At 46.9% G+C, this 17,217-nt stretch overlaps 1 protein-coding gene across 1 annotated transcript in view; it reads right to left on the bottom strand.

Annotated features, from left to right (window-relative positions):
• Window positions 1–271: 271 nt before the first annotated feature.
• Window positions 272–17,217, bottom strand: part of Slc6a2 (solute carrier family 6 member 2) — a 36,731-nt gene continuing 19,785 nt past the window's right edge. Inside the window, exons 4-14 of the mRNA XM_051169346.1 lie at window positions 15,456–15,594; window positions 8,656–8,790; window positions 7,627–7,730; window positions 6,289–6,413; window positions 5,043–5,155; window positions 3,866–3,994; window positions 3,169–3,268; window positions 2,159–2,259; window positions 1,559–1,726; window positions 783–896; window positions 272–295 (exon numbers count right to left, since the gene is read on the bottom strand). Coding sequence (XP_051025303.1) covers window positions 272–295; window positions 783–896; window positions 1,559–1,726; window positions 2,159–2,259; window positions 3,169–3,268; window positions 3,866–3,994; window positions 5,043–5,155; window positions 6,289–6,413; window positions 7,627–7,730; window positions 8,656–8,790; window positions 15,456–15,594 — 1,252 coding nt within the window. The remainder of the gene's footprint in view (window positions 296–782; window positions 897–1,558; window positions 1,727–2,158; window positions 2,260–3,168; window positions 3,269–3,865; window positions 3,995–5,042; window positions 5,156–6,288; window positions 6,414–7,626; window positions 7,731–8,655; window positions 8,791–15,455; window positions 15,595–17,217) is intronic.

The following is a 17,217-nucleotide window of genomic DNA, read 5'->3' as shown; positions in this document are numbered from 1 at the left end:
TTGCCCTCAAGCCAGAGTTCCAGGAGCCATGGCCCACTGCCTCCTTTCACCCTCTTCCTCTAGGCTCACTCCCTCTTCACACTCACTGCCTCCAGCTCGGATGAATGGAAGGTGAACAAAAGCCAGAGACACAGATTCATTAGTAATGGGGAAAACATGAGGGAAAGGTGTCTTCCAGGAAAGGAACTCCAAGATGATGTCCACATGTGGGAGACAAAGGTGCCCTTAACCTGGACATTGGCAAATGGGTTCCTCCTCCACAGGGCCAGGTTCAGATAGTCAGCCAGTGCCGCAACTGCAATGAGAGATAACAAGGCCAATACAGTGAGGACAAAGCCAGTGGGGACGTAGAGAGCCAAGGGCCAGCTGGTTGGGGCAACAAGAAGCAAAGAGGAGGCAAAAGGAACAGCTTTGAAACACCTTCCCTAATTGGTGCTTGAAGCTGGATGCAAAGGAACCATCCCAAAGGATCGAGCTCAGCAGGCACCATCCTCACTGCTCGGGCCAGCCACGCATTATTAATACCCTACAGATATGCCTTCGAGATATAAAATGCTCAGCTGAGTTTGGTGACACTAACAAGACAGCTCACAGGCAGAATAAAAACTAGGAACACTCCAGCAGTTGGCATCCCAGGACTAAGAAACAGAGCAGAACAGCAGCAGGAGGAGGCATGGTGGTGACACAGCACAGTCTCATCGTCTCCTGTCCGCATCACTTTAGTCCCTAAGGCGAAGCTGGCTGCCACCCAGGACACCCAACAGAGAACAACAGAAACCCACCACATCCTGCCCCCCACAACCCAAGGTGAACTCTGCATCTACCTGGAACTGTCTCACATCTCTCTGGGCCACCAGGTGGTGCTCATTCTCCGGTGTGATTCCATAGGCCAGTCTCTGTGAGAAGGGAGAAAGAGAGAGAGAGAGTAGGTAGCCTGAGGGAGAGCAGCCCAGGTGTGAGGTCTTTGTCTCACAAAGTGAGAACATTTTAAAGGACCACCACCACTAATTTGTACGTCCAAAAAAGAATCATGACATAACTTCAGAATAAAAAGGCCCCTTTGCTCTCTCTCTGTGTGTGTGTATGTGTGTCTGTGTGTCTGTCTGTCTGTGTGTATATGATGCATACATGTACAAAAAAAAGGAATCATTTCAGAAACCCCTGGTTTAGGCTGATTATACTGTTGTGATTAGAAAAGATGGTAGTGGGCTTGACAAGGAGAGAAGGGATACACGGGACATTGCACACATTAAGAGGGAACAGGTGTGGCTGAGGTTTGCCATCACATGTGAACAGCAGAAGCAGCAGTGGTGCTGACAGGAAGCAGCTCCTGTGGGCCAGGCGTTTTATTTAGCACCCAAGTGTTTTTCTCTTGCAGGTACACAGTATTATTCTCAGGTTACAGATGTGGAAACTGAGGCTCAGGATGGGATATCTTGGTAAACGAGGTGGATATGTTGACCCTCAGTACTCATCCTTTATCTCTCTCTCTCTCTCTCACACCTCAGCAGGACTGTCCCCTCCCACCTCACCCCACACCATCCATCCCAGAGCTCACCTCCCAAAGGGAGCCCCGGATGCTGAAGAACTTGTAGATGATATAGGCAGGTACCAGGATCATGGATGAGAGGGCAATGCCCCACCCAACCCAGTTGGCCCAGGGAGGATAGATGTAGTCATCATAGGTTAGTGGCTTGAAGTTGATGATGCTGACCACCACCACAAACTGGAGGAAGGGATGGGACAGGGAGGGAAGATGGACTCAGGAAGAAACAGAGAAGACAGATGGGGGAAGGGAGACGAGAGTGGCCAAGATAGAAACAAAAAATGAGGTGATAATAGAAGGAGAAAATGAGGGAGGAATTGAGAGGGGAAAAAAAAAGAGGCGAGTGATAGTACAGACTCAAAGTGGCAAAGACAACAGGGGGAGGGAAAGACCAAAAGTGATTTTGAAGCCAGCACAAGGGAACCTGGGGGACCTGGCTAATGACCCACTAAGGTGGAATATCCCCTGCCCCCACTAAGGGTCCCACATGCATGACCAAGGGCTTCTAGATCCCAGCACCTCCCCCCCTCCGTTAGAAAATAAGTATGCCTACCCCACCCCCAATCTGGATTCATCCACCCTACTACAGGTACCCCACCACACCCTACCCACCAGGAGGAAGGCGGGGCTCACAAACTTCCAACACAGCCTCCAGTACAGGCCTGGCTTAAACCCCATCATCTGTTGGATGTCATTGCTGAATCTGTCCACACCTGTGAGCACACGGGGCAAGCCTGTCACGGGGAGCCCACAGGTGCAGACCGGGGCCTCCCCTGAAGCCATTACAAGAGGTTCTGGCAGAGTGTGGTACAGGTGGCAGGTGACTGACACCTTGGAATGCAGGAGGGCTGGCAGGCACTTCACGAACAAGGGAGGGGACAAACTCTGGGAGAGAGTCACCTTTCATGTGCCATTCTGATTATCTTACAAGAGGGAAGCCAGAGCTCAGAGAAGAGCTGATTCAGACAGCAGAGCCAGGTGCCTTGACCCAAGCCTGCCTCTTTCCTCTTGCATACTCCTTCTGTGAAAGCAGTACATCTAACTGTATGTACACAAGAACATCCTCCCCCCCACCCCCAGCAACCAGAATCTGAAAGAAGCCATTGGGCACTCATGCTACGATCTCTTCCAGAAAGAGCGAGAACAAGATTAACCTATTGGTGTTCCGTAAAGGGAACACAAACAGTTAGAAACATATTTGACGGCCTAGTAAACAAAATATAGTAGATCTACTTAAGTTGTAAATTCAACCACATAATGAAAAAAGTCAGGATCAGTAGATTCGGTGTAATATTTGGGTCATGTGGGTCTAAAACTGTATGTTCATTTTTCACCTGGAGTTCAAGTTTAGTTAGGCATCCTGTTTTGTTTGTTTGAGCTGTTTGTTTTGGCAGCTGGGGAGCTGCCACTCTACTGATTCTGTTTCAGAGGCTGGCATCGGGCATCTCCCAGGGCTTTACAGCCAGGTGAGCTGAGGACTGGAGAGGTTCACACCTATGTTTAACAGGAGCTGCTCACCTCTGGAGATCCAGGTGGCTGTCCTGGACATGAAAAGCCCCTTTCCCTCTCCAGATAAAACAGGCTCCAGGAGTTCCAGGGATCCAAGGCTGTGACACACTCACCATAAAACCAGGATACCCCAATGGCTTCCATCAGCACCGCAAACAGAATGGAGGTGCCTGCTGCAAAGGTGTCCAGCAGAGTGAGTACATAAATTCCTCCCTGGGGCACAGAGAGAAAGGGCTTGAGCCATCTTTAGCTATAAACAGTCACTGACTACACCTACCAAGTCCTACCTATCCCCACTCCCATGTGCTCAGAGCCCTGTTTACAAACATGGGTGACATGGGTGTATGGCTAAATGTGTCTGCATTTTAACCAAGGGCTCTAGGAGCTGCTGGCTGGAAGAGTTCTGCTTGATACACAGTGTGATATATTTCCAGGGAACTTCTGCTCGCTCTAAGTCAAAAAATAGTAAATAATAATGCTTGGAAATTATCAGTCCTGAAAGTAGTAGTAGGCAACAGGGACCTACCATTTTTTAAAAAGATTTATTTATTATAAAATATAAATATGCTGTTTTCATGCACACCAGAAAAGGGAATCAAGTTGTGAGCCACCATGTTGTTGCTGGGACTTGAACTCAGGACCTCTAGTAGAGCAGTCAGTAGTGCTCTTAACCACCCAGCCATCTCTCCAGCTCAGGGACCTACCATTTTATAGACACATTGTTTAATAGAGCCCATGTGAGCAGCCTCACTCAGCCCCTTCCAGTACCAAGGCTGAGAATGTCCCAGATTGTCTCGTGTCGAGCCTCACCTTGGTTATACAAAACATGGCCAGAAGGAAGGTGCTGATTGTGACACCAAATGTGAAGAGTTTCCGGTGTCTCTTCAGGACCTGGAAGTCATCGGCCAGTCCTGTGATGACTGCTTCCATGCCTCCCATCTACAGAGAACCAGGAAGGTGGGGCAGGAATGAAGGGATTCTTGTAGCTCAGCCTCAGGGACAGCAGGCGCTCCAGAAATTCCTCCCAAGTGTCTTTTCCTTTTTTCTACCCCAAACCTCAACTGAGCTCAAGTTATATGAGATGATAAAGTATTAACTCATGCCTGTCTCCATTACAGGTCCCTGACCCTTGACTCAGTCAACATGAGTGGGTCCTGATGAGAAATAGAGAGCAAGGGATATATTGCCTAGATGACACAGCTGCATGCAAATAGAGCTTTCTGGAAACATCGACCAAAGAACTTCTCCAGAGTGGGAACTTCACCCCGCAGTATGTGACAAGGGGTTCTTACTGCCTTTCTAATCACCAAGCAAAGTGGTCACATTAAGTACAGGCTCTTGGAGTCTAGTCCTTATGAGCCACTGTTGTGGCAGACAATAATGACACTTGTCCCTTGCTCTTCTCCTCTGCCCTTGGGAGACATTGTTAATCAATATCAGTGCTATTCCCTGTGGTCAGGGCCTTTTCCAACACACTGCTCTGGCAGATCCACCAAATGAAAAGGAAAAACAGTACGATCTGCTGGCCAGCCCCTCTCAAAGGCATTTAAGAATGAAGGGCAGAAACGGCCATAAAAAGCTGTCAGGAACCCAACTCTGCACACAACTAAATAAGAACAATAAAAGAACCAGAGATCTAGTAACCTAACAGGGTTAAAAGTGTTTGGGTCAGTTGTCAGTAATAAAATATAATAGATGGGAAAGTGCTGGCTCACAGAACATTCTATTCATATCCTTTCTGAAGTCTGGTTCCCCACCTGCAAAAGCAGAGCACTGGGCCGGCGTGTCTGTGGCCCAGTACAATTTGGAGTTCCTGTAGGTTCCTGGCTTTGACCTGGGCTATCATTTTGAAGGAAGACTCACTTTCTTGTTTGGATTAAAATAGGGCCCTTGGAAACAGACGCCAGACAGCAGCGGCCCTGTAGACTGAGTACTAGAATGGGTTGCATGGGGGGAGAATGATGCAGTTCTGGGAGGGATCACTCACTGAGCTGTCTAGCCCCAGAGCCAGGAGCATCAAGAAGAACAGAACAGCCCAGAATGTGGATCCCGACAGAGTAGAGATGGCTTCTGGATACAGGATAAACACAAGACCAGCTCCTGTAAGAAATATTAGGGTCAGATCAATGGGTGGGATGCTCAGTAGGGGCTTCACAGGGTGGGGGAGTTCCAGCCCAGCCTCAGGACGCTTGGTCAGTCTCATGTGGGCAGCACAGGCTCATCTGGGTGTGAAAGATAGACCACAGTTTATCTGAGCTATTGTTCAGAGCTCTTAATGTTTCCCAAGCTGCCCTGTGTCAAAGTCTTGATCCCCAGCTGGTGCAATTGTGAAGTGGTGGGAACTTCAAAGAGATGAGGTCCAAAGCAGTCTTCCATTCTTTGAGGACGCACCCTTGTAGGAGACATTGGGACCCAAGCTCCATTTCCTCTCTCTTCCCTTTGCATCTCGGTGAACCGGTTATTCCACCATGAGGTCCCACCATGCAGGCCGCAAAGCAGGAGTGCCAATGAGACATTGACTAAAACTTTCAAAGTTGTGAGTCAAGTAACCCTGTCCTCCTTATACATCAATTATCTTGGGTATTTTTTAATAGTAATACAAAGCAAATGAATACAATCTGTGCATCAAACAAGCAGGCAGACTTATAGCTGCCTGAGCAGCTGAGTCCATTAAAGGCTGCCCTTCCCCTGGTCTCAACTTCCTTGTGGCCTTAAGAACACAGAAGGCCATAGGAAAGGACAAAGGTTCCAGAGTCAGGCTGACTGGGGTCAAATGCTAACATCATTGCTCGCTAGCTCTCACTTAGCTTAAATCCCCCAATAGAATCTGCCTTGCAGCTTTGTAAGAGCTAAGTGGAGGCATCCTGAACGAGCTTGTTAGTGAGATGAACCCTCTCTTTTGGGAGTTCCTACTCACTAAGAGTTGAGCAGGCTCTTGGGGAGTAGATTAACATAAATCAAGAGTGTCCTATGAGTATTAGTCTTTTGACATGGACATTTCTCCTTCTACTTCTCTATAATAAGATAAACATATATGACCTGCACTAGAAGCCTAACTGATGACCCGTCTCCAATGTTCTGGACTTCCAGAATGTGTAAGCAAGCTACAGTTGCTAGGAATGTTCACTGATGACTTCCTTAGCCAGACCTCACAGTCCTCCGAGCATAGAGCAGCTAAGAACCAGCTCTGTCTTTCTTCATTTCGCTGTAAACGAAGTGGCCTGGCCACCTACCTTCAGTGGCAACATCCTCAATCTTGACCTTATGTACATGGGCCATGTAACCAAGGATGGAGAAGATGGCAAACCCAGAAATAAAACTGGTAACACAGTTGATGGTGCTGGTCAGCAGGGCATCCCTGGTAGAGAGAGAAAGAGAGAGAGAGAGAGAGAGAGAGAGAGAGAGAGAGAGAGAGAGAGAGAGAGAGAGAGAGAGAGAGAGAGAGAGAGAGAGAGAGAGAGGAGCTGCTACTGACAGTTCAAGTCCGCCTGATTCCACCCCTACTCTGCCCATGAACCACAGGCCATCTATGGAATCTTCAGTCTGATCCAGCCTCAAAGGTCACCACCCCTCTTCCCATTGCCCTGTTGTCACTTGGAACCCAGTGCCTCACCATCTGGGTTAGCATAAGCAAAGAGCTAACCAAAGGCATGTGGTAAACTCTCGGTAATCATGGTTACTCTCTCTGTAAGTAAATTCTCCTTTATGACTGCTAGCTCCTTGTGTTGTCATTTCAGTATTGCTAAGATGATCCACCATTCCTTCTTGGCTTATTTCTCATGGCTTCTAGCATAGACTTGTAGAGCAAGGAAAACAAAGCAACTTATTGATCCACAGACATGCCACCTCCTTGTCTTTGTCCATGCCATTCCTTATCACCTATGCCATCCATCCCATTCCACACCTGCTCACCACACTCTCAACTATACTCCCAAGCTGCCCTCAAGTTCACTTCCAGACTTTTAATGCCAATGCCCTACTAAGGGGATGGCCACCTCATTTTCTGACATCCCTTAAAACCTCTCCTGGTTGTACAGTCATACTGTTCTTTCTTGAATCAAAGACAGCTAAGCTGCCTTAATTATTAAACAGAGTGAGAGAGGCAGGCCCAAATATGTCCCAGCTCTGAATTCCTCATAGCACATGGTCTGCAGAAGGTAGCATTAGGTAATACATTGAGTCAAACTGGAGATGGTCTCTTCTGTGTCTGACCTGCCCTGAAGACTTAACTTCTTACCCAGCTAGCCCTCACTGTTCAATCTGCTCCTCCCTGACAGAGTATCTCATGGACAGAATCAGGCAGCCTCACCTCCTCTGGAAGCCATGCCATGCCCCTCTGTGCCAGTCATCCTTTCCCATGGGCTCCTATAGCTGCTGACCTCAACTTTTCCAAGAGGTATGTCCTAGTGAAATTTACTCCTCCGGCCCCATAGACCACATCAGGGTTCTCAGAATGACCAGGATGGTCTACAGGGGACATGTGGCTTCCTATCTAGATAAAGTCTTCTCTCTCCTCCTAGAAGAACCAACCCAGCATTCAAAATGTTGTTGAGCACTAAAAGAGTGCTTACCTGTAACAGTTGTTGTCAAATTTATTGTAACTGGCAAATGCAATCAAGACTCCAAATCCAGCCCCCAGGGAAAAAAATATCTGGGTTGCAGCATCAATCCATACCTGAAATCATTAAATAAAACTCATCACCACCTCTGCTTCCTACAGACTAGATGACCTCCCCAGGAGTGCTGTGCACTAGGAGATGTGGTCTGAAGCAGACATAGACAGTTACAGTGACTAGAATCTCTGTAGCATCTTCTGGCCTACAATACTACACCCTGGGGGAGCCCAGTGGATCCATTGAATGTCCAGCTTTTCAAGAAACTTAATGAACTAGGAATTCCATGCTAGAATATTGACAAGGTAAGACCAAAGGGCTCTGGCCATCTCAGGAGTTAAGAAGCTGGGACCTTAAGACGATAATGACGTCAGCTGGACTTCCCACTGTGACAATGGAGTTTACTTTCCTGTTCACTCTCTCGGGTGACAAAAATTTGTGGCTGGTGGACTAAAGATTTGAACTTTTCTCTGTGTTATGATTTGGCCCTGGTCAGTCTCACCTTTCCAATATGTAAGCTTGGATCGTTATTGTATACTTATATATAATGTGTAATATTTAGAATATGTTATAATATTATAATTATATTCAGTACACCTAAACTAAGGCATTTGAGTGAGATGATGTCTACCATGTCTCTACTTGTATTACCCTGGATTTCCTCAAACTTCTGCTATAATGGGAGGAAGGCAGATTCATTCACTGAGACTGCACTAAAGCCTCAGTGCCTTCAGCGCTGAATGAATGAGGGGAAGCTAAGCAGGTAGAGAACACATGGGGGCCTGCTATACTCCACAAGTTTCAAAGTGACCTGTGGCCTATAGTCTATCCTCTTCCTAAGAGCTTGGTGGTAAGCTCGGCACTCAACTAAGAAATAAACGTATCTAATTGTACCCCCTCTTAATCCTACAGTACTGCGCCCATCACCACCAGGCATAAGAAGCCTCCTCTACCTGGCCCAATTCTTGGTGGCCCCTGGGCACTCACCGTGGCCTCTTTGAGGCGGTAGAAGTCAATGTGCAGGTAGGCGTTGATGCCGTTGGAGGCACCAGGCAGTGTGACACCATGGACCAGGAGCACAAATAGCACAAAGTAAGGTAGGGTAGCTGTGATCCACACGACCTGGAAATAGACAAGCTTGTTGTGAGAGTCTCACTCTGCCCATGACCTGGGGAGGTACTAGGGCTAGGACACAGGGTCTTTTCCTGGAAAGCAAGCATGCTATGCCCCACTTTCATTCTCCTAGTATTGGAGGCATCATCTTCATCTCAGGACCAAGGTTCTTGGCCAGACCTCAGGGACAAAATAATGAACAGATGCAAGGCTCCCTGGACAAGCTCAGAACTGATTGAGTCAGTCACTTAGCAGTTAGGCCTGAGACAGAAGCTGAGGTCACCAAAGGCAAAAACTAGCTTTTCAAAGCCCCTGATGCCTCTTCATTAGCAAAGCTGCCTTTCCAGGCCTCCTAAGCATTTTCATATTGAATAAAGCCCACTTACCCTCTTCCTATCTATCAGCCTTGCCTCCAACACACTGCAGACATAGGTTGTTGCACCCAACTTAGAGGCAGGCTATTTAAAATTCCCAGTTTCTCTCTCTTTCTCTCTCCATTTTCCTTCCCCTCCTTTGCCATCTCTTCTCCTTTAGCCCTTCTTTTTTGTGTCTGTGTGCTTTTATTTCCTTCAGTGATGAGGATAGAACCCAGAGCCTTCTGCACATCAAGCAACCCCTCTACCACTGAGATACCTTTTTGTTGTTTCATGAGACATTGGCTCACTTGTAGCCTAGGCTCTCTCAAATTCATGATCCTCCCATCTCAGTCTCCCAAGTACTGGGATTATAGAAATGTGCACAACATTTAACTTCTGTCTTTTTTTCCCTTCTCCACATCTTCAGTACACTATCTGCAGTTTGGTGCATGTGGCTGGACAGAAAAGAGAAAGAAATTCTTCATTTTGGCAGTAGCAGATTGAGACCATGACAAACTGTCATTGCACATGACCTTCAGAATAAAAACAGATAGCCACACCCTGACCAGCTAGGAGGGAAAGAAAGAGGTGGCCAAGAGGGCTGTCATCTTTACTCATCACTCATGCTCTTGGCCACACATTTCAGTACTCCAGCGTTGCTATATACAAGAACACGGAAGAGAGTTCCCAGTCCTGGGACTTATGGTTCAAATGGCCTAAGGTACAGCCTCAGCTCTGGTATTTTTCCCAACTGAGGTCAATGTGTAGCCAAGGTTCAATATTTCCACTCTTGGTGTAGCTGTGGGCTGTAGTATTTTTTTTTTTTTTTTTTTTTTTTTTGCAGGAAAGCCAACAGAACACTGAGCCAGGGCCGGGTAGTCAGACCCTAGAAAGATACAGCTGAATCATGTGGACACATAGCTTAAAGACCGGGTTGCCTTTTTTGTTATAGCTGAGGCCCTTTGTCTCCTAAGGTATCCATACACAACCCTAGAGAGAACATGCAAGACTTAAGCTGTGACTGGAGGTAACATTCTTTGTCAGCCTAGAAAGATATGGGCCCCAAACAAAGCTTGGTATATTAGTGACAAACTCACACATTTTCCCATACCCATATTTAGAGACTAGAACTTATCTTCCTGATTTCATTATTCTTGGTATATATGTGTCCTTTAAAATGCTTGTTCGGTAAATGAATACATGAATAAATGAATTAATTAATGAATGATCATATAGATGAGAGGTTGGATTAGAAGATGAGGTGGATGGTTGCATACAGAACTGGGTTTTAGTTAAATGAATGGATGGATGGGTATCTAAGTGGGCAGGTGGTTGAGCAGAGGGATGGAAGAATGCAAGTGCAGGTGAGCTCCAAAGCAGAAGCTTAGCAAATGACAGAGTTAGTCAATGGAAGAGTGGACTTATGAGCAAATGAATGGCTGAGGAAACACCATGGGTGGACCCTCCAGTGGTGAGCACATCTGGTTCAGAGCGAAGCATAGAAGGCTCCCCTACCCTGTGGCATTCAGTCAGTCCCTCCTTAGGTCTATGAATTCTTCTTGAGAGCACGGGCTTTGGGGTCTGTGCTCTTGGAAGGGTCATGGGCGCAGAAACATGAATAAGGAATTTGACAACAACTGGGGAGTAAAACAAGCCCTTGGAAGTGAAGCTGTTGCATCTGGGTGGTCTCATGTTGGTCTGGGATGATTCAGTTTCACAAACTGGGACAGATGGATCTCAACCCTTGGCAATGGGAACAAAGAAGAGCCGTCATCCGTCCTTATCCTGACAGCTAGAGTTTCCTACAACTCATGACAGCAGCTGTGGCCCAGATGCACTGTCCTGGCCAGGAAGCTGGGTGTGACCACACTCCTTCCCTTGAAAACAGCACCCAGTGTTCTGACTCCACGGGTCCTCCCATGGGGCCTGGAGGTTGTCCTGCACTGGCCATGAGTGGGGTTCCAACATGGATTTGGTTTTTCCCAAGGAACAGACGGTAAGTGTGTCAAACATCAAAACTAGCAGCTTGTTTTCCCCATGCTCATACATTCAAAGTTGAAGATGTTGGTGGCAGATGTGTTTTCAGCAATTTAGAGCATTTGTCAAAAACTGTGTTCCTGTGCACGGAGCAAAGGAGGAGATGTCTGAGCTCTACCATCCTCATCCCAGGCTTCATTTTAAACAGGAGATGAGAGAGAGAGAGAGAGAGAGAGAGAGAGAGAGAGAGAGAGAGAGAGAGAGAGAGAGAGAGAGAGAGAGAGAGAGAGGAGCTCCTTTTTCTTTTGTCTGTCACTTCAAGTGTTGTTTGGGTTTTGATTTTTTGAGATATAGTCTCATTAAGTAGCCCAGGATAACCTACTCTAACAGACCAGGTTGGCCTCAAACTCACAAGCATCTGCCTTACTCTGCTTTCTGAGAGCAGAGACTAAAGAAAGGCATGTTCCATCACAGTCCATTCTTAAACATAAATTCTTACCCACATGAATGTGGCTGTGGAAACTTTCTGAAGTTCAACAGTACCAAACTCAAACCAATGGCTGCTCATAAAACTGAGGGAGACTGTGGCTCATAAAAGGAAGAGTCTCCAGACAGCAGAGTTCGTCTGAGGAGGGGCTGCGGTTCCATTATTGGAAGCATGTGTGCTTTGCTATGCATCCAGGCATCAGGCCAAGGAGAGCCTTGGTCAAGAAGATGTCCATTCACCAGGAGCTCATCAGAAAGGGGAGCTCCTACCCCACCCACACCAAATCAGACTCTACCCAGGAAAGACCAGAATTCTGAGCTTTACCAGGGTTCCCTTCAGGGCCCTCTTAGACCTGCAGCTGGAGAAGTTCTGGTGGGCATTATACTCCAACCCTGAAAATATAAATACCCACACTGTTAGGAGGATGCTCCTCCCTACAGGTCGTGGCCAGCTAGCCTAGCCCGCCTGCCAAGTGTCAGACCTGTGTCTCAAACAAGCAAACAAAAACAGCGAACAGGAATGCCAATCTAAAGTCTCCTCTTTGGGATTCACATGTCCACACACACCCAAATACATACAGGCACCCCACAATATGTAAACATACATATGTGCACACGAATAAGAATTTAAAAAAAAACAGTAAAGTGAATATCCACACTGTATCCCTGTGAAACTTCATTGACTTTTCCAGATTTACAATTTGTGGTTTTTGAATTGGATTCAGGGGCCATATTCACTAACAGTGAAGACGGTCTTGTACAGAAGAATTTATAGGGTATAGCATAACACCAATGTTGCTTTTAAAAATACCGCTCCATAAATAGTGTAGTGTAAGCATGGGTCATAGGCAAATGACTTTGTTCTGTGTAACTCAGTCAGGTCAAGTCACAAAGGCAAGCCAGGGTCAGCCTGTATTGACTCAGTAAGGAGAAGACAGCTGGAATTTAGACTAGACCATAAGTGAAAATGCAAACAACAACAACCCAAAAAAGCTTTTAATCAGTTAAATATTCTAAAACTCAAATAATCTCTGAATTTGTCTGGCTTTCCCTCTCTTCACATCCCTCCATTTCTACCAGAACTCAGGACACGATCTGTCTGTTCATCTTCCAAACAGCCCCAAGACTGGCAATGAAGTCCATAAGGAGGAATGGCTGCTGCTGGCCAGCTCTGTCATCTCATCACATCTCCCTGAAGAGAGGCCTCCGAAGTTTCTCAGACTGTAGTACAGTGTGTAAAACAGATTGTGTGGAGACTCAGGAGAGGGGGAGGCCAGCACTGCTTCTGGTCCCTGCTGAACTCCTACTCTGAGGTGCTCACTGGGCCAACGCAGCTGTACTGAGTGTGTGGTCTGAGGTATCCCCTTCCCCCGAGCTCAGACTATGCCCTGCTCCCACCTTCCCAGGCAGTCAGCATCTTTCCAAGCCATCTCCCCTTGCACATTTTTGACTCATTCCAGGCCCCCTCTGTGACTCTGGAGGAGGACTAAGAAAAGCTTGTGTGCTGGTCCAGAAAGAAATTAGCAATGCACTTGGAGTCCTCATCAACCCGTTTACAAAAACAATTAAAGGCAGAGCACTGGAGTGTCCCAAGTGAAGCCAACACTAGAAATGACCTGCCCATGGACCCCCTGGGGGCTCTGAATGCTCAAACATCAGAACTCTGGGAGACTGATGCAAATGGGGCCCTGGCTTCAGTTGACCCTGCAGGGCCGTACATATTTTTCTTCCCTGTCCACATGGAGGGCAGTGTCCTGGTGAAACACTCCTCCTCACCTCAGAAAGTGCATTTGGCAAGACGGACTGAGCATGCTCAGGCATGCCTGCTCCTGCTGATCTCTTGGTGACACCAGTCTCCCTGCCAGCTGCTTATGGTCTGCTCATGACTAAGGAATGAGCATGGGTTCCATATTAGAATACTGATGGCTCTGTACCCATCTTCTACAGTTCATAGAATGGGCTGTGCGGCCTGTTCCTGGTGCCAAGATCAGCAGGGCTGGCCTAGGGTTTCCACACTTTGGTAGCTTTGCTCACACAGTCTCCTCCACAGAGAGACTTTTCCCTTCTCTTCCATTCTACCCATGCCTATCCTGGCAGGCGTAGCACAAATATCACCTTCTCCTCAGCCTTGGTAGACCTTAGGAAATATGTAGGAAATATGACCTATCTCAAGTCAGCATGCAAGTGGCTGCATCTGTCTGTCTTACTGGAGCTAGCTGCCTGCTAAGTTAGCTTGATAACAGTTTAAAAATGTACAGTTTATGGTTTTCTTATTATATAATTGAACTACCAAGTGTGAAATTATTTATAAGGTAAAGTTAAGCTTAAAAGAAAAAAAGCAAACTACATAATAACAAGTGTAGTTTGTAACCCTTGGTGTTTATTTAAAGGAGGCTACACATAGATGGCCCCTCCGGGATAATGACTCAAAGCACTGGACACCTGTGCTGACTTCAAGTCTATCTAGCATCTAGAATGGCACATGGCAGGTGTCCATAACAGCTTAATAAATTGAATAAAGTCTCCCAGGGGGCTGGAGACATGGCTCAGTAGTTAAGAGCACTATTTGCTCTGTTTGAGGTCCTGAGTTCAATTCCTGGCAACCACATGGGATCTGGTGCCCTCTTCTGGCGTACAAGTGTACATGCATATACAGCATTCATATACATAAATAAATAAATCTTTTTTTAAAGTTCCCCAAGCTTACCCAGTAGGTCCTGAAGACCTACTATGCTCCAAACATCAGGATGATAGCAATCTAAAATTGGTTTTAGCATTGGGTCGAAGAACAAGCATGACACAGGCTGAGACTGGAAAAGCAGCTTCATGTGAGGTCTCTTCCCCTTGGAGTGTGCTCTGGGAAGTCAGGTGTCGGGTCGTGAGATGACCAGGACACACAGAAAAGCTACATGGAAACAATCCCAGGCCCACTGACTGACAGCTCCAGCTCAGCTCCCAGACAGCCTCAACCACCTAGGATGTTCCAGTCCTGTCAGGTCTCCAAACATACGGCTCAGGCAATATCATGCAGAGCAAGAACCATCCAGCTGAGCCTAGTCAATTCCCAGAACTGTAGGCATAGCAAGACGCTTGCGTATTTTAATTCTATACTTTGCTGTGGCTTGTTCTATAACAGTATCTAAGCAAGACAGTAGAAAGAACACTTCCTGGCTTACAGTTGAGTTTAATTACAGTTGAGTTGTAGACTACATGGAGTCCCAGCGGGATCATTATTTCCATGTTAATCCCCAAGCTAAGAATCAACAAGATCCACCCTCTATGCATATGCCATCTCTGAGAGGTGACTGCAGGACACAGCACCACCCGAGTTCAGAATGCCACCTCACTGATTAGCTAGCCTTGTACTCCTCTCTTAAGTACCTAGAACACGTGGGGGTGCACAGCACTGAATTAGAACTAAAACACACTTCTATCTTTGAAAGCATTTTTTTCCCAAAAATTCAGCGTGGATTTACTGGTTATATAGCAAAGCAAACTGTTGCTTTCCCTATAGGATGCAATGCTTACATGCAGTTTTAAGTGAGATCAGTTTAGGTCAAAAGATCAGTCAGTAGTTGCTTTAGCCTTGGCCTCAGAATTTAGAGGCTGCCCCAGGCTCTGATCCCTGCTATCATGAAACTTTTCAAGGGAAAGTGTGAGGAGGCTTAATCTACGTACACCCCTTCTACCCGGATGTTGGGCAGGGTCAGCTTTAGGGTAACAGGTTTGTCCACATACAGGCTGAGATGAGGGTGCGACCTGAACTTGTAGTCCTAGCCTCACCTCTTTGTGTCAGTCACATGGTAGAAGCTAGGAAAACACAAAACAAACCCCTCTTCTTTACAGAGGCATTACCTTGCCCGATGTCTTCACTCCTTTCCAGAGGCTGAAATACAAGACAATGATGACGACCATCAGGCAGAGCAGCAGCTGCCACTGAGGCAGGCCGATGTCATGGATCCCACTGCTCTCATGCAGGTGCAGGACACCCCGTCTGTGAGCAGGAGAGAGAACAGCCTCAGTGAGGATGACCAAGTGCCTCGTGATGGTAACAGGCCTTGGCATTCTCCCTAACTCTAGGGTTACTGTGTGGGCCAGCCACGGTCTGCCATGGTCCGCCATGGTCCGCCATGGTCTGCATCTGAGATATCCTAATGGAGTGCCACTTGCTGGCCCTGAGAACATGGTGCTAAGACTGGGGAGGCCCCTGTTCTCCAGACTTTATGTTCTAAACTAGCAGTTCTCAGTAGGAGAAAGAACAGTGTTCACACACAACACAACCCCAAAATGGTAATATCTACCATTAGTAGAATTAATGGACACACACATGACAACCCCCTTCCCCCAAAAAATCCACCATTAGTGGAATGGACAGAGGGTAGAGTACTACATGACCTCCACTCCTGTGGAGATGAACCTTTCACATCCTATGGCTATGGCAAACAGATGAGCAGCTTCTGTCTGGTCTCATTCAGATGAAGTTCTGTGAAACATGTACAAGTAAGCTAGATGATTGGAAGTCACTCTGGGCTCGAAGTGAGAGTTGCCAAGCATTTGTAGGGACTAGGGACGCTTATTCCTGGCCTATGTCACATGGCTATGTTCAGTTGTGACAGTTAATGTGCTGGCTCTTTGCGATACACATTCTTTTGTGCTATGGTATCCTTCAATCAAAGACATTTTTAGACCAGGCATAGTGGCACATGCCTGTAATCCCAGAGCTCTGGGAGACAGAGGCAGACAGATTTTTGTGAGTTTGAGGCCAGCCTTGTCTATAGAGTGAATCCAGGAAAGCCAAGGCTATACAGAGAAATCAGGTCTTGAAAAACAAAAACAAAAGCAAAGCAAAGAAGAAAAAATAAAAGAAAAGAGGGAAGGGGTGTCTTTAAACAAACAGGATAGGCGTTCTGAAAACTAGAGGCTATCAAGAGCCTACATGCTATCTACAGTGAAGGGGTGAACAACAGAACAGGCAGTAAAATGACCACTTGCTAGTTAGAACCTAAAGCACTTGGCCACATGGTCAAATAAAACAACCAGATAAAACAATAGATCAGGCCCCAGGAAGTGGTTGTCCCACAAGGCACAGAGTCTCTTCGGCAGTTCAACACCCTAGGAAGTCAAGCAAACAGAACAGAGAGTGCCTTAGTGGGACCTTTGACCACACCTATGTCATTCATTCCTCTGGAAAGGTTGCTGGAGGCTGGCCCATCTGGACCATAGACACACTTGGGAAGCCTCCGGCATTCAACCCCTGACTTGACAGGGTTACATTCCAACATCAGCAACAGCATTAAGTGTGAAATCCCAGTAAAGAGTGGTGCATGTTAGGAGGAGTCAGGAAACTGCAGGCCCCCAGAATGGTCTCTGTCTACTTGCTTCTGAGTGTTACACTGAAAGGCTGGCTGACAATTGCTGTGTCCAATGTCCTTTCCTCCAGGGGAGCTCACCAGTCACCTTTGACATACACCTTTAACCCTTTCAGTTTCTGTGGCTCCTGACTCATCTGCCAGAAGAGTTTCTACATGAGACATCCAGGATGACTGCATAGTTGTCCCTCAGGATCCCTGGAGGATTTGTTCCAGAACCTTCCATGGATACTGAAATCAGTGGATTC

Source organism: Acomys russatus, chromosome 26 (genome assembly GCF_903995435.1).
Source record: "Acomys russatus chromosome 26, mAcoRus1.1, whole genome shotgun sequence".
In the NCBI taxonomy this organism is placed as follows: Eukaryota; Metazoa; Chordata; class Mammalia; order Rodentia; family Muridae; genus Acomys; species Acomys russatus.
Note: the sequence above shows the minus strand (reverse complement) of the source record. Positions and strands in the feature narration are given on the sequence as shown.